General features: G+C 36.4%; 1 protein-coding gene across 2 annotated transcripts in view; it reads right to left on the bottom strand.

The window, feature by feature from the left end:
• KDM7A (lysine demethylase 7A) overlaps positions 1-25187 on the bottom strand; it is a 69334-nt gene that overhangs the window by 17103 nt on the left and 27044 nt on the right. For both annotated transcript variants that reach the window (XM_042795335.1, XM_042795336.1), the window contains exons 2-12: positions 24773-24858; positions 18574-18691; positions 17539-17699; positions 15509-15650; positions 15052-15238; positions 14221-14383; positions 10736-10823; positions 9891-9997; positions 6671-6762; positions 2282-2371; positions 1248-1457 (exon numbers count right to left, since the gene is read on the bottom strand). In XM_042795335.1, coding sequence (XP_042651269.1) covers positions 1248-1457; positions 2282-2371; positions 6671-6762; positions 9891-9997; positions 10736-10823; positions 14221-14383; positions 15052-15238; positions 15509-15650; positions 17539-17699; positions 18574-18691; positions 24773-24858 — 1444 coding nt within the window. The remainder of the gene's footprint in view (positions 1-1247; positions 1458-2281; positions 2372-6670; positions 6763-9890; positions 9998-10735; positions 10824-14220; positions 14384-15051; positions 15239-15508; positions 15651-17538; positions 17700-18573; positions 18692-24772; positions 24859-25187) is intronic.

Genomic DNA, 25187 nt, shown 5'->3' with positions numbered 1-25187 from the left:
CTTGATTCACCTATACTCTCTTGAAGCATCTGAAACAACTACAACTTCACTGTAATACCCCTTTTACGTTTTATCTGGAGAATTATCACTGTATTCAAAACAAAGAAATATCTACAGAGACAGGCAAGCCAAAAGTTGGGCTTGGAACTGATAAGGAAACTCCTGGATTTGGTATCTGGTCCCTGGAATTAGTATCTCAGAACTGATTTATAGGACAGTAAAATATAAATAATGGAAAGTAACCTGCCATAAGCAGAATTTTCTTAGCTCAAAGCAATTTTCATTTGGCACGTACTTTGAAGCAATCGGCGATACACTTACGGGCCAAACCAGGAACACATAAAATAATTTTTATTTTTTACAAGTCCATACTGATAGCAAACAATATATTTCTACATTAAATGACAATGAGCAATACTCCTAAACATTTGTTTGTTGCAATGAACTGCACAGGTTAACTATTTGTGGTAAATTTTAAGTTCAGCTTCCTGGCTTTGAGGGCTAAATTAATGTCTCTTCTCAGCATTACTTATTCTCAGAAAGATACTTATTTCCTTTAATAAAGCTACTTATTTCCATTCTCCCACTCCTCCCATTTCTGTTGCTATTTTTTGAATTAAGGTCACCAAACCTGAAAAAAATTAATTTTTTAAGAGACTACATTTCGCTCATTCACTCTACCATCCCTTTGTAATACAACCACAAAGCCCACAGCCCCCAGTGGAGACCAAAGGCAGCCGTAGGCTTATTGGTGGTGAGGTACAGTCACCCAGGAAATAGGAAGGTGACCAAAAAAACAAGACTAATCAAATCACAGTAATTGAACCATAAGAAGCCACTATCTAAAAACACACAGCAGGCTGGCTCAGAGCCTCACCACATCAAGGCTTTGCAAGCTCCCTTTTTTTTTTTTTTTTTCCACAGAACTGCTTCAAAAGAGCACTCGATAGCTACAGCAGTCCTAATTCAAAAACTATACTTGAAATAGGTAGCAGATTCATGGCATCATCTGATGATGCCATGATGATGCCAGGTTGAAGGAACCTCCAGAAAAAAAAAATTATCAAGGAAGAGACAAATTCCTACCAGGAAAACTCAAAAGAAGAAACCGAAAACAAATCTATCCATGTCTCATATGACAAAGAGTAGTCGCTCGTATTCTTGTGCACGTTAAAAGCTTTTCCCTTTCAACAGAGATTAGAAATCTACTCTGGTTTTGTTTTTCTCACACATAACTTCATACTTGCCTCCTCCCACGGTGACATCTCCAGCCTTTTCAGTACCTCCCTGGTGTGGAGTTCCAAGATGTCCAGGTTAGAAGGAGTTTTGGTAGCATGGTCTCGCAGTTTCCTCACCCTTCGTCTGGAGTGGTGAGGGGAAGTTGTTTCATGTGAAGACCGTGAAGTTGGACACACACCAAGAATTCCCTGAGTTTTGACTAGTTTGCTGTTTTCCTCCTTTAATTAAAAACACATATTTCAGAATAGTCTCAGAGGAGTAAATCCACGTATTTAAAGTGCTGCTTCTTATTCATCTAATTAAGTGTAAATAATATAAATAGAATTGTTAGACCTTTTAGAGAAGTACTGCACATTTCCTATGGATTTGATGTACAACGCTTAGTTCTACTGCACCTCTTTCCCATAAGTTACCACCAAACATAAGGTTTTGTTCATGAAAGCAGCACAGAGTAGGCATGTATTATGCCGAACAGATCACATCTCCAGTTCTTGGAACTGTCCTCCCCACATGCAAACGTGAGAATTTTTCAAGAAGCAATATTCATTAAGGAATAAAGGAACAAAACACTGGTATAGGAGGGGGGAAAAAGAAACTGAAGAACCACGGACTATGTAGCAAATAGCAATAAAATATAAAAAAAAGAGCAAAAGAGATGACAACTGGACTAAGACTAACAAACAAGAGGGTAGGAGAATGGAATGTGCACAGAATTTCAAATTAATCTCTTTAACAACATAGTCACAGTAATTATTGTAAGTAATTGTAAGTGAGAACATTTTAGAAATACTGGCCTACAAATAATTTTACCATTAAAAGTATTTAAAAAAAACAACTATGAAACACCCTCACTATGCACTTTCTTTATCTGAAATACCCATAGCTGAGTATGCCCAAAAGTTTTCTTCTTGATCATCTATTATGAAAGGAATGTTAAATAAACTAAAAGGTGAACAGTCAATCAGCAGTATAACTACTATGGAATTCCCTGATTCAAAGATTTTTTTTCTGCAGACTTATGTAGGGTTGCCTCTGTTCTTACCTCTATAGAACGAATTACTTTTGAGAGTTCTTTTATGAGATGCCCAGGCCTAATGTTGTCTGGAATTTCAAAGGCGTGTTCTGTTACAAGCTGTATGCAGAGGGGAAAAAAAAGATACTTAATTCATTTTTCAGATAAAAGTGGAAGTAATACGAAATAAACAAAATCTACAGAGAAAAAAATGCAAAAGGAAAAAAACAGATTAATTTCTACATTAATGACTGCAAACTGCCAAGGCAGATACACACGTGCACTGAAGCGCTCAAGCCTTAGAAGGCAGGAGATAACCTTCCATGTCTCTAAGAATCTAACCAAGGGGTAATACAAAGCAATACTGACAAACCTTTTGTACAGAAATCAGCTTCTTTTTTTTTGCTTTAGCAGTATAGACATACACTTCAGAAACTCATTAGTCTTGACCTTAAAAACAGCTAAAGACTAAGGAAATTTCACTATGGCAAAAATGTAATCTAAAGAGCAAATCAAGAATAATAATCAGTAACCAACGTGTAGATTTTTAGATATCTGCCTCAAATTTTACTTTCAAAAATTACTTTCTTAGGCTTATTTAGAGTCCAGTAGTTTGGAGCAAGCAATTAAAAAAAAAAATAATAAAAAATCACTCCCTACAAAAAAATGCAGGAAGCCGTAACACTATGTTCCCCTCAATCCTCTGAAACAGTATCAGAGACAGATTTCATATATATATAAACATATATATGTATATATTGGTTATATATATACACACCAATCTGAGTAAATCCACTCTACAGTTAGCTCTAGTAAAAACTATGTTTAATATTTCGTATGTACAGTTTAAATGTGCCTCAAAACACTTTTATTAGAATTAAACAGACAAAAGAGCACTGACACATAGACCAGACTGAGTGACATGAGTTCTGCTACCCCCTTAATCGACTATTTAAATGGAAAAACATCCCACAAACACTTTGAGCTACCCACATTTCAAAAATGTGATTCAGCAGCAGAATTACTGCTAGAAGCAATTTGATACTGTATATGCGTTTCCCTGAACCCGGCTTCCTCTCAGTCATTAAAACAAATGCTCTCTATCCCCCCAAAACAACCAACACGGATGTCTAACCATGGCATAAACATTCATTTCACTGCCATTAATTTACAGGAAAGAGTAAATCAGCTGCTATTATTTACCATTGTTCACTCTTTGAATGCATCACCTCTACACGTTCACACTAGGGAACACGGCGCCTGTCACTGAGCTGTATAATTTTTCCATCAAGTTTCTGGTCATTTTAGGACCATTCAGTCCTTTCTACTTAAGGACTCCACTCTCCCAAAAGTCTTCCTGTCAGTGAAGACTTCAAGAATTGACTGGTGCAATCCTCCGAAGCACCGACTTCAAAGTTTCTCTGCTTTAAAAATACTGAAAAGCCTTCCTAACACAAACATAGTTTTTATCAGAAGCACATCACTTTGTCAGTATGATTTATAGTAACTTTTGGAGCGAACTTTGTTCCACTGGTAAGCTCACTTGTTTGCCACTACGAAAGGTATCTATTTACACCAAAGCTTTCTCAACTAAGCTGTGACAGAGTAATTATTAATGAAAAAGGAAAACAAACAAACAAAAAAATCATTCCAAGCAACTTAAATATGCAAACAAATTCAAATGGGTATATAACCTAATAGTCTGAGAGGATGAAGGGATGGGCAGAAAATATGAGTATCTACAGATGCCTTGTCTGAAAAATTATTATGAATATTAAATAACATGTTTTTAAGTTGTCTCTGCATACTGGTTCTTGGAAAAGCAATGAGCAGCCTTTGGGACTAAGGAATTCTCTTGTATTAGGGAGAACAGTAGCAACAAAATGGCCCAAGTGTGTCAGACGCAAATTGCACATAAATAAAATAATGGAAGAAAGCTATGATTCATTCAAGAGCTTCAATAAATGGTTTTATCAATGTTGGAAACACACAGAGGAAAGAAACTTGTCTTAAATCAAGAGATACAGATTTAAAAGTGTCCTGATGGGACAATTAATCCACACTTCTCTGGCAACTAGCATCACAATGAAATATATCAACACTTAAAAGCACTTAATGTTAAAAAATTAACATTAAATATAAATAAAAAACCCCATATCCCTCCCTCCTTTCAAAAAAATCTGGCTTTTTTTTTTTCTTTTACAACAACTATTAATGCCTTTTAAAAAAAAAAACAAAAAAAAACAAAAAACAAAACGCAGAACAGTTGCCCAAAATAATCTTACTGATACACGAATCAAACATCTGAAAAATTAAATCTGAGACCTGTTGGTTATGCAAGATAGAAGGAAGCCAGAGCTAAAATCCAAGAGCTCAGATGACTGGATAGATCATCTTCATTATTTTGTCTGTCACCTAACATGCAGACAGATAATCTGCACCAAAGTAATCTGAGGATACAGATATTGATAAAAGCCTTGCACAAACTGAATTCAAATCAAGGCATGTAAACTAAAATAATTTTAGCAGCACTCAAGCTCCATTCTCAGCGTCTTGTAATTTTGGGCAGTTTTTAAATACTGCAGAAATGAAGATACCGTTGCCCTGCTGAAGATGAGTTTCAAGTTCTCCAGCAAATAGTTTAAAGCAATTCACTAAGATAATTCACATGTCTTGAAAACACATACTCCATGATACGAATGTGAAGCCTCGTGAGTAGGCTTCTCATCTGAGGAGTATTCATTCGTTATTTCTTTTTCGGAATGTCTAAAATCCCCAGCATGAGCAGATCATACAGCAATGTACAAAACTCCTCCTGTCTTCAGCTGCACACAACCACAATCCTATCATGCACATGGCTTGCTGCAAAGAAAAGATCAGCTCACTTACGAAGCAGCAGCTAGAAAAGATGAATGCAAGGCACAAAACACGATAGCTTGTGGACAGCAGACAACATTGGGACTAGATCACTGGTGCTGTGTAGGTTCCTCACCATTGAAGTATTTGTTCAGCCAGTGGTTTGGGAATACTCACGGGTCTCATTAATAAGCATTCAGAGTGCAGCATGAGCAATTAATTTTTTTTCCACAGAAAAGTAGGAAGTGTATCACATTCTAGATGACATATTAATCGAACTCCCTAATGAGATACTAGACAGTACACAAATGCTACAATACTATACTACAGCAATCTAGAAAAGAGGAATTCCAATCCAATTTCAAATTAGAATAAGGATGTATACAGGCTATGGTTGATCTCAGTTATCAGCAGTCTGATTACTCGTCTTGCTCATTAACAATGCCATGGGTGCAGAGAGAGCTTGGATTCACACGTGGTTTAACAGTTTAGGCACAACATCCTGTAAATAGTGCTACACTGCCTGCTAGCTAGCTTTGATCCAGAATGGCATAGACAAAGAGACAATGGAGAACCAACTCAGAGGCGTTACAGAGGGCCAGCAAAGGCTCGCCTGGAACCAGCAACGCTACACACGCTGGACCCCAGTGGATTCCACATGGAGTGACCACCTCCACATTTGCACCTCCTGTTCACTTCCACGAAGGCCATTATGTTGGATGCTGCACTGTGCAAATATCATACCTGTTGTATAGTAAATTCTCTTACAAGGAGAACTTGTGGGCAGAAAGAGCAAACAGATCTCCAAGAGCCAGTTCAAGTCAGCGTGGCCAGAAAGAAACTAGAATTAATAATCTCAGTCAGAACCAAACTGCCTGTCAGTGAACAGCACTTCCCAGAAGCACAGGTTCCAAGAGGACTTATTAGCTCAGGCACATGAAAACACACATGGAGCTAGGCCAGATCCAGTGCTGTGCCAAAACAAATAAGCTTTCCTGGAGAGCAGAGCACCAGAAAAGCCAGCATAGACAACATATTAATGATTTTACAAGAGAGCCAATGTTCAGCATGGACAGTATTCAACTGAAGTTAATACCCTCATCCTAATCTAAACCAGCTCTTCAGCAATACAGGTGTATCTGATATGTGCTTTCCAAAGCACTGACATTAATGGAAAATGCTAAATATCAGGGCATTCCATCCCTCCATTGCCACAGATTAGGATGAATCAACTATAAACAGATTTGTTAGAAAAAAGCCCCACTTTATCATCTTATCCTCCAGAATTCTTATCCCATCCTGAGGTGGGATACAAGATTCTATTTCTATCGGCTACAACACAAGAGCTTGTTAATTGGTCTAAAAAGATTTTACTGACATCATGGAATATAAAATTGTCATGATGATTCTTCCCCAGATCAACAGTACGTACTCTCCATTGAGTCTTTCAGTACTCATTAACAGATAAATATAATCCTGAACTTTAAAAGGGCACAGACCTTCACTTACTTCTAAATCAAAACAGAGCTCACCAAAATGGCAAACAAAATCACTCATACTTACTTCTTTTTTCATCCATAATTTTAAAGCAGTAAGTAAAGCCTTCACTCCTTGCACTAAATAGCTTGGAGGCTGGAAACCATCTTCCCTCAGTTCTAAAAAGGACACAGATACCAATTTAGAAACACACTATCAGTGAAAACAATACAGTGATACCTACCCTTCAGCCAATAAAGTTGCCATTATGCAACAGCACAAAAAAGGAAAAACTGTACAAGCAAATAAAACATGACATCCTGTATTTGTGTACATACTGTAAAAAAAAAAAAAGCAAACAAAGAAAAACAACAAAAAACATGCCAACAACCGAACCCTAAAGTGATTCTACATAATTTTTTTTTTTTTTACTTACTCTTGCATGAATTAGGGATAGTTTACAACATACTAAAGGTCAATTAGAACAAAACAGATCTAAAATACAGAATAAAATAAAATATATTTGAAGAAATAAATCACTTATTTCATTCAGAAATATTTTGTTCAGAGGGGACCAGAAGGATGTGGGATGTATCTCTAAATTAGAATTCCTATGCTTATTCCCATACATACAGCAAATGGTTCACACAAGCACACTTCCACTCCCTAAACATTTTCTGTCGCCCTTCCAATTATCACAGTTCTCCCTCACACAGATTACACCATTTTTCCTCCCAAAATCAAAGGGGGCGGGGGCTGGAAATCACTCTGCTACAGAAGCTGCTCTTCTTAAGAGAGCTGGTGCTCCTAAGTGTTTGCAATTCCTTTTCAATATTCCCTTTTCCTTCATGGGGAAAAAAAGAAGGGAAAAGACAAATCCTCCATAAGCAGTCGAAAGTAGACTGCAACCCCTCCCCATGTTCCTGACAAATACTTCCACCTGTCAATAGCAAACGGACCAACACTACAACTATTTGGCTCATTTTATTCCCTTAAAAGAATACACTAATAAAACACTCTTCTTATGGATAATGTATTAGTCTGATTGCAGAAATAGGGAAGTTATGTTACTCAACAGCTGTCCTTCCCTCAAAGATGCCTCCCACTTGCTAAAGGCTACAAGGAGTGACAGGTCTTTGAGTTGCAGCAGAAGTCTCCCTGCCCACGAGCTGACTCAGCTGATAAGGTTTTGAGAATACAATGCAGCACCACAGGCTGGGTTTTTTAGTTGCAACAGAAAAGACTGCATGACATAAGAATAATCAAAATTAATGAGTATCAGATAGAGGACCAAGTTACCTATTCTGAAGCCCGAAGAACTATGAAGAAAAATAATTTAGGTGAATGCCACAACGCTTATAATAACATAAAACACTCCGTGCCAATGAAAAGCCAAAATCAGTATGTTTATGACCCTGTTATTATTTTATAAAAAGAACCAGAACGATACATTGTGCTGATTTTGCTTACTGACCTGAGTAACACTTGAGTGCTCACTGCACTCAACATTTAAAAGTTGCTCATCATCATTACCTTTCACAGCCGAACTGGTATCATCCCTTATTATAAAGATAAATACACTTCTGACTAGTAAACACCTCATTCACATGAGTCTTGATGCCAAAGACCAACATAATCTTCACTCCAGCCTTTGAAACGTCAATTTTTACTTTTTACAATGGGTTTAAAGATCACAGCATTGTTCTACAACAAAATATCTGCTAAGCCATAGATTAACAGAAACATGAGAATAAGCTTCATACCTCCCCACTAAAACACAAGTCACAAAAGGCTGCGAGTCTGTGTACTCAAGGAGTCATGGGATAAAAAGGGAGGGGGAGGAAGGGGGGAACAGATACAGGACACAACTCTTAGTTAGCTAGATGATATAGAAAAATATATACCACTGCTTTTCCAGCAGGAATACAGCTCCTATGTCTTCTGACAAGTTTGTACATTTTAAATATGCAGGATTGAGACCAACCAAAGCAAGCTTTCTAGAAGAAAATACTCTTTTTTTAGAAGGAAAAATTGTCTGCAAGTTTGTTCTATTTGGTAAGATTTCTGAGTTGCTTTAGGTTCATCCAGAAACTTTAAATGCTTATTTAGGAAACATGGGTTGTTCAGCGCCTTCATTTGCTGAAAGGAAAAGAGATCATTTTCAACAACTGTGACTGTTTTCATACTAGAAAAAGGTTATGTGAGATTCTGATCTTTTCTAAAGCAGAAGCTGAATTCAGCAGTCTCCTCCTCTGAAGGTCGATTTTTTTCATTTGGAATATAACGTTTATTATTAAGATTAAAGAGCAAGCAGAGGACAGGATATTTAAGGAAAAGAAGGTGAAGTCAGCCAGCCACTCTCAAGCTCAGTTATACATGGGTACAGACACGGGAATGACAGGACTAGATGAGGAAGTCTGGAAAGGACGGGCAACTGCCAAGAACAAGAGGCCGTTGGTAAGCACTGATATAAATGATTTAACACAGCTCATAGGAACTGATGCCTCTTTCCTACAGAAGCCCTCACAGACACCTTCCCCTTCACAACAAAGAGCAGAAGACAACAGCTAGTTTGACTGAAAAGGCCAAAGAAAATTGAAGTGTAAGAAAACCTCTTCATGTGGCTGTGAAGTCACCAGGAAGAAACCCATAGATATAAATTAGTGAGATCATTTGGAGAGTCATTTGCCAAAAGGAGTAGAGAAAGGCTATCAAAGGGTCCTCAAAGATCTTAAATTATATGGAAGAAGCTTGAGTGAAAAACTGATGCCACTGAAATAAGCTTCCTATCTTCCCTAACAAGGTCTTTTCAGATTATAGCAAATTAATCTTATTTGGCTGGTAATCTAATTGCACTGTGCCAGGATCTCAGATAATCTGCCTTGATAATTTAGAATATTTTCACTGACCAGATACATCATCAGCATTGGATGAAAAACACTAACGAAATAGTTCAAAGGTTTCAGCAGCATGCTACAAAGCGCAGTAAGATTTCTGCACAGTGCAGGTTATCCTAATCCTTTAACCACGGAAGCAGCTCTAAGAAGGATCATTTACCAAAACCAAGAACTGCTGGATCTAGAACTGTCAGAGTGCAGCATTCACTAAAATCTGGTTAAGAAATAATTTAAAAAAAAAAAAAAAAAAAAAAAAGAGAAAGAATCCAAGTCTAGTTTTCCAGCTTAGAAAGTTTCCTGTATTCACACAACAGCAGTGTAATTTTCTCCAGTATCAATGAATAGGGAGGCTGGGGGGAAAGAGAGAAAAGCAAATACATGTATAACTCTCAAAACAAAACAAGGATTACCTTTCAATGTTTCCAGTAAGTTTTTGGCCACAAACCAACAAATGGCTTCAAAGAAAGGAAATTTGAAAAGATCCGGAGTCTTTAGCCTCTTCTCCATTTCGTAACACCTGAATAAATAGAAATATTACGAAACATTAACGTTTTCATTACCAAATTCATTATTCAACTATTTAATCATTCAAATTGACACAATGTCCAAAAAAAAAAACCAAAAAAACCCCATGGCCATGATAAATAAAAGAAGTCAAGTACCACATAGTTAAATCCCAACAAGACCACAGACAAAATTGAACTCTGGTCTCATCCAGGCTCTGACCTTATCAAGTTTGACTGCGGCACTTCTAAGAATAAAGTTGGACTTCATAAAACTAGGATACAAACCCAATGTGTGATCTTTTAACAGATGGAATTTTATCAGGATTCCACTGTAATAAATAAAAACAAAATGTTTAGAAGACAGCTCCACATCTTGGACAAAAATTAAATACAGCTGCCCTTAGAGCAATGCTGACTTGAGGACGCTCATTTCAACTCAGTGTCGCACACCTGGGCTTGCTCAGTTTCACTTTACTCACTCACACTAATCTCCAAAGTAGAGTTTTTCTTTATTTTTTTTTTCTTTCTTTATTCACTTAAACTCTTGCATACCCTTCATTTTGCCTTTGAAACAAACTTTGCAGAAGTGAAATAAGAGTTTGTGCTTGATACATTCTAACTGAAAATGCCACTATTGTCTGTTTGAGAGCCTGTACCGATTTGATCCTGGTTAAGAGCATGAAGGAAAATATCTATTATAAGAATATCCTACTTACTGAGGGAAAGATATAGGAAGAGCTGAGACTAACCTGAGCTGCATGCCAATATTGAGGTTGTGCAAAAAGTTTCCTCCAAAAGCCATACAATCCTGAGATGTGAGCACAGCATGAATCCAGCCTGAAATGACAGATTCTGAAACTTAATACATACATACAAATTATTCTAAGACTGTTTTTAAATACATATACAAGTAAAAGTGCTGTATCTGGAAACAAAAAAAAGCAAACAAATTTGTATTCTGTGCTAGAAACAAGCCATCTAAATTTTAACAACATGTAAACTACAGTGTTTCAGATATCTAGTGGAACTATAGTTTTCTGAAGGAGTTAAGATTATGACATTTTTCACTGAGGGAGGAGGAATGCAAGACCGCCAGTCATTTTTCAAGCAATAATTCCCCAAAGTTTTCCCACCAATCAACAAAAATAGGCAAGTCAGGAGAGGAAAAATATACTGAATGAAAGATAAAAGTCATAAAAGAGAAAATATATTCGTTTCAATATTTACGTGTTGCTTAAAGTAACTAAGATGTCCGAGCAACATAAAAAAGTCATTTAGCAATACTAAAGTTTCTCAAATAGGAATTCAGAAGTAGTTCCATTAATTATTCTAAATACAGTCATCCTAATTCCAGTGAAATTACGATCAATTTAAAAACCAGCCTAGGCACTCTGACTACATAAATTTGTCACATAGTTGAAATATTGTCCTTCTGAACTCCACTATTCAAGATGGCAAAGCACTGCCAACATTACGCTATCAATCTAGCTGATTAGTACTAGACAATTTCAAGTGAATACACAAAGAACATACGCTATTAGCTTCCCGATTAAAAAGTTACCTTTAAAATTTATACCATGCAGCTTTAATGTAAATAAACTACAAACAGTGTTTCTTATTTCAAAGGGGGTTTATTTTCTGATTTTGCATGCATACAGATGATCTTTTGACAAAAGAGGAGTTTGCCATACACTTGCAGATCACTTCATCGTTTGACGGAGCGTAGGCAAGATGTACAAACACAGGAAGCTCCCCAACTGGAGGCAAGATCAGACCAAATCACAGGCAACTATATATTGCAAACTACCATTAAATCCATGCCCTCATTCAGTTAAGAACAACCAGTTCTAGTTGTTGTGGTCCCACACGTAAAGAAACCTGAAACCTAGCAGCTATGCTGACTAAGCAACATGCCTACTATGTAGCCTGGGAATGAAGCTACAGAATAGTGTACGAGAGAATGCAGAATCCAGTGACACATGCCACCTAAGGGGGTTTTCAAATTAATATTATGCGTTGTTCAGTTTTACTTCTGTTATTCGAGAAGTGCAGTGCAAAGAAAATGGCCCAGTGCATTTGGCATTTCTTAATAAGATTTCGATTTTTCACTCTTAGCATCATCATCACAGTAGATGAGTACCTCTGACTCTCCAAGAAGTACGTGTATTTCAATCCTCTCAACACCCATCTCCCCAGACACTGACAAAACAGACAACAAAGCCTGGTCACCGTTGCATCAACACCCAGGATTTTTATGGCATACCTCTATCAACTATAGGGTTTCATTTTTTTACATTTCTACTTGCTATTTTTATGCTGTAGTTTTGACCAAGGTCTATATAACAAGGCAAGAAAATCTGGTGTAGGCCACAAAGACTATCTTGAGTAGTATTTATATAACTCTCAAGAGCCTCTCAGTAGGTACTATTCATCTACATGCAAGATTAATTTTACATCAGAAGTCTATTCTGAACGTATTTCAGAGATTATAAAATAATTATGACATCCCCTAGCATCAGTGCAAGCAGGAACAGCAAAAGTGGTTTTCAGCAGAGATAAGAGTTTTTCTAAAGCCTTTAATCAGTCTTAGAGAACTCCCTATTTCTTAAACACCTGTCTTGAAACTTAGTTTAATTTACTGATTCTTACACTATACTCGATCATACGTATATGAAGATGTATATGTGCATACACATATATGTCTGTGTAGACACTTACATTAGAAAGTATCATCGTACGTGTATACACTAGAAATTATAATTGTATGATACTTTTCTTTTTGGGCACATTACAGTGAGGGCTCAAATTCAGCTGATCACTTGGGAAGCAGTAACTATTTTCAAATCTGTGGGTCACAATAAAGTTCTTCATTCTTTAATTCTGCATTCTTTAGTCACAGATGTTACACCTTACTGTTCGATAAATGGAAAATTAATGTAATCTCTCGCCAAAAATATATCGTTTTAAAAAGCCCTGGGTGTTCAGGAATGTTAAGTGCATATATAGCTCCTCAACATGTAGTATTCATTCTGCACAAGCCATAAACTAGAACACTAAACCTCACAGGTAGAGAACTGAGCTATGAGAAAAACACAGCAGTCCCTCTAGGAAGTTCATGACGGAACAAGGTACTGAACATAATCTTCAAGGCTTATTCCAGAAGTAGAATTGTGGACCATTTTCCTTCTCTGTCTATTTAAAGTTTCCATCCCCAAAGATGGTACCCAGTACAAATCTTCAATAATCAAATAATAAAAAGTATTTATATGGATGGGCTGGAAAAGTGAAAAGACAAGAAATTAACTGGCACTAGCTTTCCCAGCAAAATATGATTTGATTTGTTAAAGACTTCTAAAATTTATGGTATTTGGGAGTGGGGGGTGAGGGGGATGGGGGGTGTGTGTTTTGTTTAGAAGATTTTTCTGTGTTTTTTTAAATAAAGAAGTGTAACTGTTTTGGTGTTTCTCATTTCTTAAAAATGTCCTGTAATATTAGGTGACGGCTACAAGAAACATTGTTAAAGAAAATCAAAGATGACCATGCCTCTGCATCATTTTTAAAGAAAGCTGTCAAAATGAATTTCTGAACTATACAGTTTCATAAACTATGTCTACAAATAGCCTTTTATTTTTATAAAATTAATTAACACTTTAATTATATATTCTAAAGTTTATTTAGGGGCACTTTCATTTTGATTCTGAGAGTCTCTACAGGTTCCACCACAGTTTAGATTTCTTGTTGTTGTTGTTTGTTTTTCTGTCAGCAAACAACTCCATACAACTTTTATTTTTAATCCTCTAGCCTACAGCATAAGAAGTTTATGTGACGCTTTTGTAATAATTTTGCCTAGTAGGTTTTGCAATATTCAAAAGCTGTAAAAACAAAATTGTATTATAAAACTAAGATAAAAATTCAGTCTGGGTATCTATCAAATGGTGAACAACGTGTGCTCTATGAATTGAACTATCTCCCTGATATCCAAATTAAGCTTTAATTTGTTGTCTTGTAACTGGGTAGCAAACGCCCTTTCTTTCCCTGATAACTGTTATTACTGTCAGACAATCTAAAAAGCTAATTACTTGTTTTGAAAAATCTAAATTTCTAAATTTTTTATTATTCTCTTTTATCCAAAATTTCAGGAGAAACCAAATGTTGACAACGCAATCATTTTAGGATACTCTTAATTCCTGGTGATTAAACATGTTAAGTCCTAGTAAGAAGGGTAAAATCTTACCTGTTGGAACAAATAAAGTGTGTCCTTGCTTCACAACACATTTGTAACACTTGTCGACCTTGTCCCCAAAATATACTTCACTCTGGGTGACAGATGAACTCCAAGACTCATACAGAGCCAAATTTTCATCAGTGGGCTTGATCAAATAGAATATCTTCTCACCCTATTAAACAAAAATATCAAACAAATAAATTAATGTCCTCCTGGAGGCATCCTACAACTTCTGAGTGATTCCTAATGAAGTAACAGATTGATTTAAATGGTAAGTATTCCATATTTCCACTATGGAATGTTAGGGCTTCCTAGCCCCAGTGTTTCACAATTGTAATCCACCAAAAGCTTAGTCAACAGTACACTAACTAGTTGGTGTATTGTGATGTAAAAGAAGCAAATAAACCTACCGAGACTTTTCACTGGAGTACAACAAATTCCAGCTTGGATACACAATTTATGGATATGTGCATACATGCCAAATGAGAAAACATAAGACAAAACCACTTTGCTTCTTCTATGATGTATACATGGTCAAAGTTTGTGAAGAATAAAAGGTTGAGTATGACAATGATTTTCATTCATTTTTTCATAATAAAACCTCACTACATCACTTACAAGTCTACTAAAATGATCAATAAGCCAATTAGATTAGAAGTCACCAACAGCATGCTAAAACAAAAGCATAAAAACGCAACACCAATGATCAGTAATGCACTTTCAAGCTTCTCCCCCAGCTTTTTAAGCACAAAATTTCATACAGGTAATAACACCACGGCAGAAGGCTGAGCACTGAACAAATATCGGCTTGCACAGTCATAAATCAAGAAGCCCTCATACCCAGAGAACATGGTACCAAACTGATGTTCCTCCAAAATCGATATGAAAATCAGTATAGCTGTCCTGGACACCCATCAAGCAATACTTCTGAACAAAAGGCTTAGGGAAGACAGAATCATCTGGCCAATAATTTTCGACCCATGAAAGCTTTCTGGCAATATCTGGTACCTCCACTAATTCAGACATCCTTTTAAAACAAACAAACAAAAAAGAATCATAAATATAAGCAAGAGTAAGCGTACCTCTTTTTAAGTGACAGCTTTAAATTTTTGTTTCCTACAAAGTTATTACTTATGAATTAATAAAAACGTTTTATATCCGCATTACATCACAGTAGCTGTCTACATAAAATACACAGCCTCCATTCTTTCCCACTACAGACATTATATTCCTATACACACTGTTCAGCTTAGTGAAAACCACATCCTATGTTTAAGGAATTGAAGTCAATACTCACTTTGTGTCCGAGAATTCCAGGCTGATCACATTCAATACTTTTGGTCGGTCAGGATTTGTGAAATATTTAATATAATTATGGAGCTTCATTTTACTGTCTGCTTGTCTTGCTACGTCTATTACATCTATCACTTTGTCGCCACCTGTGAAAAATAGGATGACTTTCTTAAACCTAGCACAGATAAAACGAGCCAATTAAGGTGTTTAAGAGAAATTTAACTTTTTTCCAGCCTTTATCAAAACATTTCTGAACAAAAACTCCACTACTATCCGTATTCTCTTGGAACAGAGACAGATCAGTATAAACCAAGTTTTTATTAGGTCTAACTTTAATTGCTATAATCAGCTATGGACAGAACTGAAAACACTCTAGAAATAAATCTTCTCTGCGGTTAACCAAAAAGAGCAGTATAGAATAACTGCAACTGGTTGGTTTAAAAAAAAAAAAAAAAAAAAAAAAGGGTTTGTGGCTGCAGTTGGGAAGACCAGTGTAGAAAAAGTTAAAGGCATATCTATTCCTCACTCTTCCTATTAATCATCACCATAGCACTTGAATATTTAACACGAGGACCACCAAGAATTCTTTACAAATAATAAATCCTACTGCTTGTAATTCTTAACAAATTGAACTAAACTTGTGCCATAATTATTAAGTTATTAACAGTAGAAACTATGCAGGTGTTCCTTCACAAGCATTCTACAAGTCCACCCCCATCCTCCTTATATACGTGCATATCATTTAAGCTCACAGTAATTTCACTGAGTAATTGTCATGCATATGCTTCATTTCTGAAGATAACAAGGATTGCTTTACATATCATGTGTTTTAAAGTGATACATCTGTAGAATTAGACAAGCAAGAAGCAATCTTTAGCCAGGAGACAGGACTAATGACAACACTTTAATAGTAATTGGTTTATGTCTGTTTAGTTATACAATGGTTAAATTTGACAATTCATTTTTGAATGCTGGAACGCAGCTAGATGCACATTATAAACATAATTATTTTTAAATTGCAAGTTAGCATCATCTTGATAAATTCCAGTTGGAATAGTATTTATTCAGTTTTCTTCTTTTTAATTTCAACAATAGAAAGGTAAATCTGTGGCATTCCAATTTTTTCTCTAAAGTGGAGAACTTGGTAGGTCAAAATATATGTATGAGAATGAGAAGATCAAGTTTCTCTCTGAATCTGAGGAGGCAGTATTCCAAAAGAAAGATTCAGAACTACCAAAATGATAATTATACTTTAAATCAGAACATATTACTGTTTACAATCATCATAATGTTAACATTCCATATATTACATATTCCCTATATTCTGGTGCCATTGGAAAATGATGGACAGAAAACCTACTTTCAGCACACATCATTGTATTAGGTTATCACAAGACGACACACAAAGCCATATCCAGACTTCTCAACTGTACTATAAGTTATAGGAAATGTCATGTTGCAATTGGCTCAGTCTCTATTTCTCTGTACTGCACACTTACATGAGGCTGAAACAACTACAGACTATCAAGAGATCTGATAAGAAAGAAATGGTCCTTGGGAAGATCTAGCTCTCCTGCCAGAGGAAGCCAAGGTAGGAAATCTTCCAGGGAGGATTTAATTCAGAAGTGCCAATGTACTGAGCCCAAAACATTAAGTTTTGCAATATCCTAACCAATGATTAAACTTTATTGATCATAAGAGTGCTCTCTGGGGATTGAATGAATCACTCTTAAAAGTCATAACACTTCATTGGTTTACAAACACGTTGCAGAAAAAAACCCCAGCATTCCATGTTTCCCTTGCACCAAAATTAACATGTTTGAAAGTTGAAAAGTAAGGCTGTACTCTTATCACGTATCTACCACACACACAAAAAAACCCAAACCAAACCAAAATAAAACAAAACAAACCCAAAACCATAGCTTTAATTTTACTCTCTGGTAGTCTTCAATTTAGAATATACATTTAGCACCCTGGGAGCTCTTATAATCATGCAGAAATTTATTTCAATTTACAGACCAGAGTGACTCTTACCTACGTAGCGCTCCACATCTAAAACGGAGAAAGTTGGCGGAGGAAGTCTGAGCCCCAGGCCATCTAATTTCGGAACCATAATGGGAACATCAAACCCATGTTTCTCCAAGTATCTTTGTGTCAACTGGCTTCCATGCATTTTCAAAATTACTTCATCAGCACTGGTGGAAAGAAAGAATAGAATATTAGCAGAAAAGCATCCTGCGTGCACTGCTGAAAAAAAATTACGTCACAGTTTGTGGGAGGACAGATGGAAATGGCTACACCTGAATCCAAAAGAAGCAGACCCAGTACTATTACATTAAGCATTTAACTAAAAGACAAAGAAAACTACCTAAACCAGTAAGAAAACATTTACTGTCATGCATAACCTGAGAACTCATAGTCTTTCTATATGATTGAACACAGTACTTTGAAAGGATGGGAAAAAGGAATTCTCAGAGAAGGCATTAAAGTACATTTTAGTAACAGCAACAGCAAACTCCTTTAAAGAATTGTAGGTCATTATGTTTCAGTGAGATAGCAAATCACAGACAGCTCAGGATGAAAGTACAACCACGTTTCTACACTTTATTCTAAACCACGTGAGAATAGATAGCTTGTATAAATGTTCTATATTATTTGGAATGAAACTGAGGACTATTCCTGGACTAGAGGAATAGACAACATTCTGACAGTTCAGGCATAAAAAAAAGAAAAAAAAAAAACAAAAACAAAACACCACTCATGCTACTGTCCCCACTTCCCTGCAAAAATGTACGAAGACCCAAAAGCTCAAAACTCCTCACATCACCCTGCAGCAGTCCCATCAGACAACATACCCCAGTGCAGAGCTGAACAGGTGAAGCTAACACATGAAAAGGCAAATGTGTCCATCTGAAACAGGGATGGGATGGGTGGAATTCTAAAGGAGGAGGAAGTCATCATCAACCCTAACTTCTCAAGCACAGAAACGTTAGCCGCCTCCCCTAAAACACACTCAGCCAACAATGTTTCCTCTGTTTTTTTCCCTGAAACGTGTGTAAGCTTCAGTACCTTGGGAACGAGCGAGCCCGCAGCTGTTTAACGAAGGTCCGTGTTCCCGCCTGCACCGGTTTGGAACCATCATCCAACTCTGTGTAGTCATGTCTGTGCCAGTTCCTCCTCTTCTTCACTACAAAGTTCAGAAGGGTTAAATTTTGAATTGGTTAAATCAGATGGCTCAGATTAACAGTCATCCCATCAGAGAGCCAGACATGCCTCAATCACATTACTACGATTAACAAACCTTGTTGTTTATGCCGGTGACACTCTGCCTATCTGTAACAGACAAAATCCTCAGGACACTTGACAGTGATCCTCTACACTTCTATAGCTCCTTCTACGTGAGAACCTCCGTGCACATTATACACTGCTTAAAACTCCATATTCAGTGCAGCACAAGTAAACAGCAGCAGCCTGAAAGCTGTCCAAATCTAGAAAGTCAGCAACAAAACTAGAAATAGAATTTTAATTTCCTAAAGCTCAAACTTTTTTTTTTTCTTTTTTAATAAACAGAAGAATCGTACCTCTTCAAGTTCCACAGACTTCATTTTATGTATCAACACAGCATTAACAGGATCTAATCCCATTGTGCTATCTCACCATAGGAAGCATACTTATATCCAATCTGGTAATATTACTACTGTTCACTATCATATGCTGTTTGAAACCAAACCACCTTTCTTTTATCCACTGGTTATGTCTCCATAACAATTCTGGACAGGTTTGATCTTTACTGTGTAAGCACAATACATACAGCACAAGCACTGCACCCCAGAACAATCACATTCTGAGTGGTTTGAAGCTTTAATGCAGTGTTACAGCATATTAATAAATAACAAAGGATAAATTAATGTTCTGTTACAATTTGGGGAATCTGAAACTGATAGTTCAATAGCAACTAAATTGCATTTTTAACAGTTATACTTAAAGGGCCAAGGCACAGGAAAAGCTAGACATTCTCATAAAAATAGTTGTGTTGGTCTCCCCACGACAAATAACAGATACACAAATGATTAAAAAAAACTGTTTTCACAGAATCATAGAATGGTTTGGGTTGGAAGAGACCTTTAAAGATCACCTACACCAACAGGTTGCTCCCAGCCCCGTCCAACCTGGCCTTGAACCCTTCCGGGGAGGGGGCAGCCACAGCTGCTCTGGGCACCCTGTTCCTGCATCTCACCACCCTCATCGTAAAAATTTTTTTCCTTATATCCAACCTAAACCCACCCTTTCAGTTTAAAGCTGTTACTCCTTTTCCTGCCGCTACCGGCCTTGGTAAAAAGTCATCTTCTTCCTTCTAAGCCCCCTTTATATATTGAAAGGCTGTATTTTAGAACACTGTAAGGTGTATGCAGCCTCCTCATTTTCATTTTTTGGCCTTAAGTGAAGCAGAGGACAAAGTGACTTAAGATTTGGTGAACTTACTGCCTGTCTTCAAATTTCCATTATTTCATGATATTTCAGTAATTCATCTTCACTAACCACTCCTTTTCCATCTTCATTTATAAAGAACATAAACTTACTGCTTTGAAAGGAAGCCCTCAGTTGTATCATCTATCTGTTAGCAAAATGCACTTTGGAGCACTTTTTGTCTATGCAAATAAACCTGTATCTCATGTCCTCAAACATTCAACAGGCTGAGAAGCCCTGCTAAATTCCCAGCAGGTTCCTCAGCAAAAAAGACCACCACCTCATCACCTGGGAAAGAAACTCCAACAGTGTTGAACTTCATACCTTTCTACTGACTTACCATCACTAAAAAACATACTAAGGGTACAGTAATTTTTAGGTTGTGTTTCTTTTTTTCCTAAAAAAGCCAAACTCTGCTCCACAGCTTTAGACAGTTGCCACTGGATGACTGCCCCAGGAAGATACACCGGGGCCAGATCTATAATTTAACCACTAATATGAAGCAGAAATTTAGTCACATCTGCTGAGGAAACACAGAAGAGGGAAAAGCTACTGTTATTTGTCAACACAAATGTTGTTTTACAGGTGTATACATAACAGCCTGCAATGCAAATATACAACACTCAGCTAAACAACTATATTAATACAAATTTGAACTTTATGAAAGAGATCATTCTTAAGCTTACCGAAGTCACAATGATACCAAAACCTACAAAAGTGCTAGCAATAATGAAAACACAGCTAACGGGAAGCCAAGGATTTAGGAGGAAAAAAAAAAATAAAATCTGTTTCTAAAAAGAAAAAAAAATGCTGCTTATCCAAGGAAAACAGTTGGTTATATAAGAATAACTGACATCTTATAGTCATTACACGTAAGAGGTAATTATTCCTATTGATAAGCTGTTTCCTACAGGCATGACAAAATGTACCCTTTAGAAGACATTTAAGAGAGCAAACTGACATTTACAGCTATTTGCTAACATGAAAACCAGTGCTGAAGAGCCTGCTTAATGAGACAACTATCCAAATACAGTAAAACTTTATAAATAATGAAGCCAGGTTTATTAAGTTTTCAAAGCTATTTTCGCAGTCATAAATAACAATACAAGAAATTAATGGCTAATACTAATTTGCAACAGAGTAGTTTCTCATAAATTCACTGCTGTTATAACAGCTCATTAAAATTGTAAGATGATACAGCTGCTTAAGAGATTTTATAGCACAGAACCAACTTTTAAAAAACTGTCTTTCCAACACTTAAAACTCAGAAATTAAACTCATTCTTTTACTTAGTACTTGTCAATGTACATCATCCTTCCATAAGTAAGAGAACACTGAAGAACAGAAAACAGTAACGAAGCCTTTTCCCCCTTATGTATCTCTTTATTTTACAGCTTTTATAACCCCTTAAGACATTACTATAACAGTTGCAAGAAAAATAATTTCACTGAATGGATCCTCATGCTCAAATAAATTAAAACAAGCTAAGAAATGCTACATAAATTGAAATGCACATATAATACCTTCCCCTCCCAATCACTCCAAACTAGCGTTCACCCTTGCTGTTCCTGAAAGCTGAGGCACAACCCGCTGTGACAACACTACAAATACCCACACTAAAAGTACACTAGACAGTTGCAGGGGGGTTGAGAAAAGGAAAGGAACGTGCTGGAAGTTTCTGTGAAAAGTAAGCAGGAAGTCATTTCAAATTACATTCCTTATACTCTCAACACAACGGGCCTGTAGCTGTACCGACTCTGGGCAAACACTGTTCCCCGCCTTCTCGCGCTGCTGGTCTGTCTGTCTCAGAGCTCACACGCTAGACTTCAAATGGGGACCACCAAGACGTGCACACCTCTACAGTGAGGCCCCAAGCCTTGGAAGCAGTCCTCTAGGTGATTCCCAGCGACCAAAAAGGCAAGAGAAATTTCTTGCCTTTCTAAGCACTGAAGCATCTCTAAGCATTTTTAAGATCGAAGACCGAAAAATTTTAAGAAGCGTACAATAAATCACAGAATACCACTTCTAGGGCCTGGTACATCGTCTCATATTGTCGGCTCAGACCAAACACTGTCATTACTAACACAGTCAAAAAAAATAGGTGGGAGTGTATTTACAGAATTTGAGAAGGTAAAATCAGATTAAGAAAGCAATGTCCTGGCAATCACAGTCCTGTTAACACTTACTGCACCTCGCGTTCTTCTAAAGCTCTGGATTCTAGAGTCTGGTGGCAGACCTTACTCCCAACGTTCATCCAAACAGAGAGTTTTCAGACTTAAGGTTCATTGAGAAAACTTTTAAAATAATAAAATATAGCATGCAGACTTCAAACCAAACAGGCTGAGAAACTCCACAGTGTATTACTATTTTTTAAAATCGCTCTTTTTTTTTTTTTAATTATTTAGGATTTTAGGATTAATTATTTAGCACGTTACACACACGACTGCTTATTAAAGGTCTTGTAAAACTGTTCCTCTTCAAAATCAAGAAGAAGATTTCTTTTTGTTTGAAATACAAGAAGAAATTGATTAGTTAATTTGATCTTTACATCTAACCATGCAGTAGCTTTCTTTTCATTATTGGAACTTTTACATAATTAATTTTGTAGGATTCTGAAAGTAACCATCCATTTGATAGTATGAAGTATGCGTTTCTTGTATATTTTTAGCAAATTTTTTGCACTAAGTCATTTGATTAAATGGGATTATATACACAAGTGTCTGCTGAAATCACAAATATACTCGCTCTCTCAAATCAAACAGCTGAATTTTTGTCTCTTTCAAAATTCCTCTAGACAAGGAGATTTTAGAATACAAAGCTGTAAATAAAAATGCTTTTTTTACTTACACACATATTTCACATGATTAAAGTATTCTGGAGCACTGTTGCAATACTTGAAGTCACGAGACATTATCAGTCTCTCTAAACACTAAAGTAAGTGGAGCCCAAACCACAAGCTATCATAGATTTGACTCTGACAGCTTAGCTGAGAACAATTAATAAATTTCCAGGTGAAGGCATATTTCAATATATCACCTCTGCTTGTGCTGATAAGTGACACGTCTGAAGCTTCTACTAAATCTAGATGATCTACTTACTTGAGGCAATATGATGTAATAAAGATAATTTTTACCGCAGATTCTTGGCTTTTTGAAAAGACTTCCAACACAAAAATCACTCTTATCTCACTGTCAAATTGCTGCAGGTGAGACAGAGCTTGCATTAGAGCTAGCAGCCTCTACATGACAAGGAAAGTTATTCACAGGCATCACAATGAAGTATACTAGTTCTCCCAAATCAAGAAAAGAAGTTTTAAATTTACTAGTTTATTATTTTGAAAGTCCTACGTGGTCCCCCTTCTACTCCTCCTCCTAGTCCCTCCACCATTCCACAGAAAAAAACAGGCAGGAGGGAAAGAAAAGGGCTGTTATCTGTATTCTAATTTCCAGGAGAGACAAGATTTTTAACTGAAAACAACCTGAATACTAAAAATTACAAGCATGCAAAACAGCATTTATCTCATTTTTAGCCCCTAACCTAAAGTAGCTAACCCTGAACTCACATACTATACAAGATACGTATCATGCAACATATATTAATTATATCAATAAGTGACATTTTATCCTTTTGTTCATATTCCACAAGACTACCACTGAGGCTGCAGTGGTTTTAAACTGATTTCTAAATGGTAAAGTAAATTCAGCTTTGAAAAGATTCTAGATCTTAAGTCATTGCTGACTATAAATCATTATGTGGTCTTCAAGCAAAAAAAAAAAATAAATAAATAAACAAAAAAACACCACATTAGAAAACACAAATGACCGTTGTGTCCTAGTGCTTGGAGGTTCTTTAACACAGTGTATATAAACATTTTCCAGATCTGAACACAGAAACTTAATTCATTACTGGAAAGGTGAAATTCATTTTTACATTGTTTCCTTTTGAGAACAGCAGCATTGGGCAAAAATCTAGGGAGATGGATAACAGAATATCCTTTCAGTAGTTACAGAAAGACAAAAACTGTTTCATCTTTTACAGCAAATGTATCTACTGAAAGGAGAACCAAAGAAGAGGTGTCTCTTGCTTCTCTGTTTCACAGACTCTTCTGGTGGTGGAAACTTGCTTATAAATCAGAAACTTGAAATTTGGAGCTATGTGACTCTCAAGGATATAAATAGGAAAACAAACAAACTAACAAACAAACAAACCCCAAACAACCAACCGAAAAAAAAAACAAAATCAAAACCCTACAGGAAGTTCCTATTCTCAGATCTCACTGGACTGTTGTGGCATAGAGCTTACAAACATCACGAAAGGTAAAACAGCTAACTCCTACAGTTTCCCAAAATTGCCTTCCCAGGTATTAGAATTTTGATGATTAAAATACAGGAACCTTAAGCCGTCTTTTGGGTGTTCCCTTTAAAAACAAACAAACAAACAAACAGACTAAACTAAAAAACAAACAAACAAACAAAAAAAACCCCATGATGATTCTCTAGTTTTCATACTGACACTCTGTCAAGTCCAGATTGTCTTCTTCCAGCTCTGTACACTTTGATTTTTCTAATCTATAGCAGTGGCTTATATTATATTCTATCTACATCTCCAGATCAAGGAACCTTTCAGGATGGCTTGTTTGCCTTATGTTTTTTTTTATCAGCTCAGAGTTAGCCATGTAGAACCAGTACCTTCTAAATAATCAAACTCATCTTGAATGTTCTGCTGAACAGTCTTTTTCAATTGTACATGGAAGGAAAACAGACTGAAAGTGTAAAATAAAATCTGATTAACCCATACTTACTTAGAGAGGGTCCATGGAGAATTGCACAGTTGGGACAATGGTACAGATCAATATCAACAGCATGGTGCTCCTCCACCCCAACACAGCTGGAATAATATTTTCAAAATGTTAATGAGAATACATGCAAGATTTCTTTTTCAAGCTAAAAAAATAATTAAATCTTCAGTTTTTACCAGAACATGCTTAATCTACAAAACCGTAACAAGATATCAAATTGTCTCAACTATGGGTTGCCACATAAATTTTGAGTAATAATTTTTTTATCACTGGACAGAGAATGACATGAAAAACAACAACAACAAACAAACAAAAACCACCAGAAGAAAGAAACAAGAATCAAATTTCTTAAAAAATTATTCCACAATATATACCATTACCCTTCAACACCCCAAAAAGCTTTGATCCTAATTACAGG

This window comes from Tyto alba, unplaced genomic scaffold, assembly GCF_018691265.1.
Source record: "Tyto alba isolate M040663 unplaced genomic scaffold, T.alba_DEE_v4.0 Super-Scaffold_21, whole genome shotgun sequence".
Lineage (NCBI taxonomy): Eukaryota > Metazoa > Chordata > Aves > Strigiformes > Tytonidae > Tyto > Tyto alba.
The sequence above is the reverse complement of the archived record's forward strand: the minus strand, read 5'-3'. Positions and strand labels throughout refer to the sequence as shown.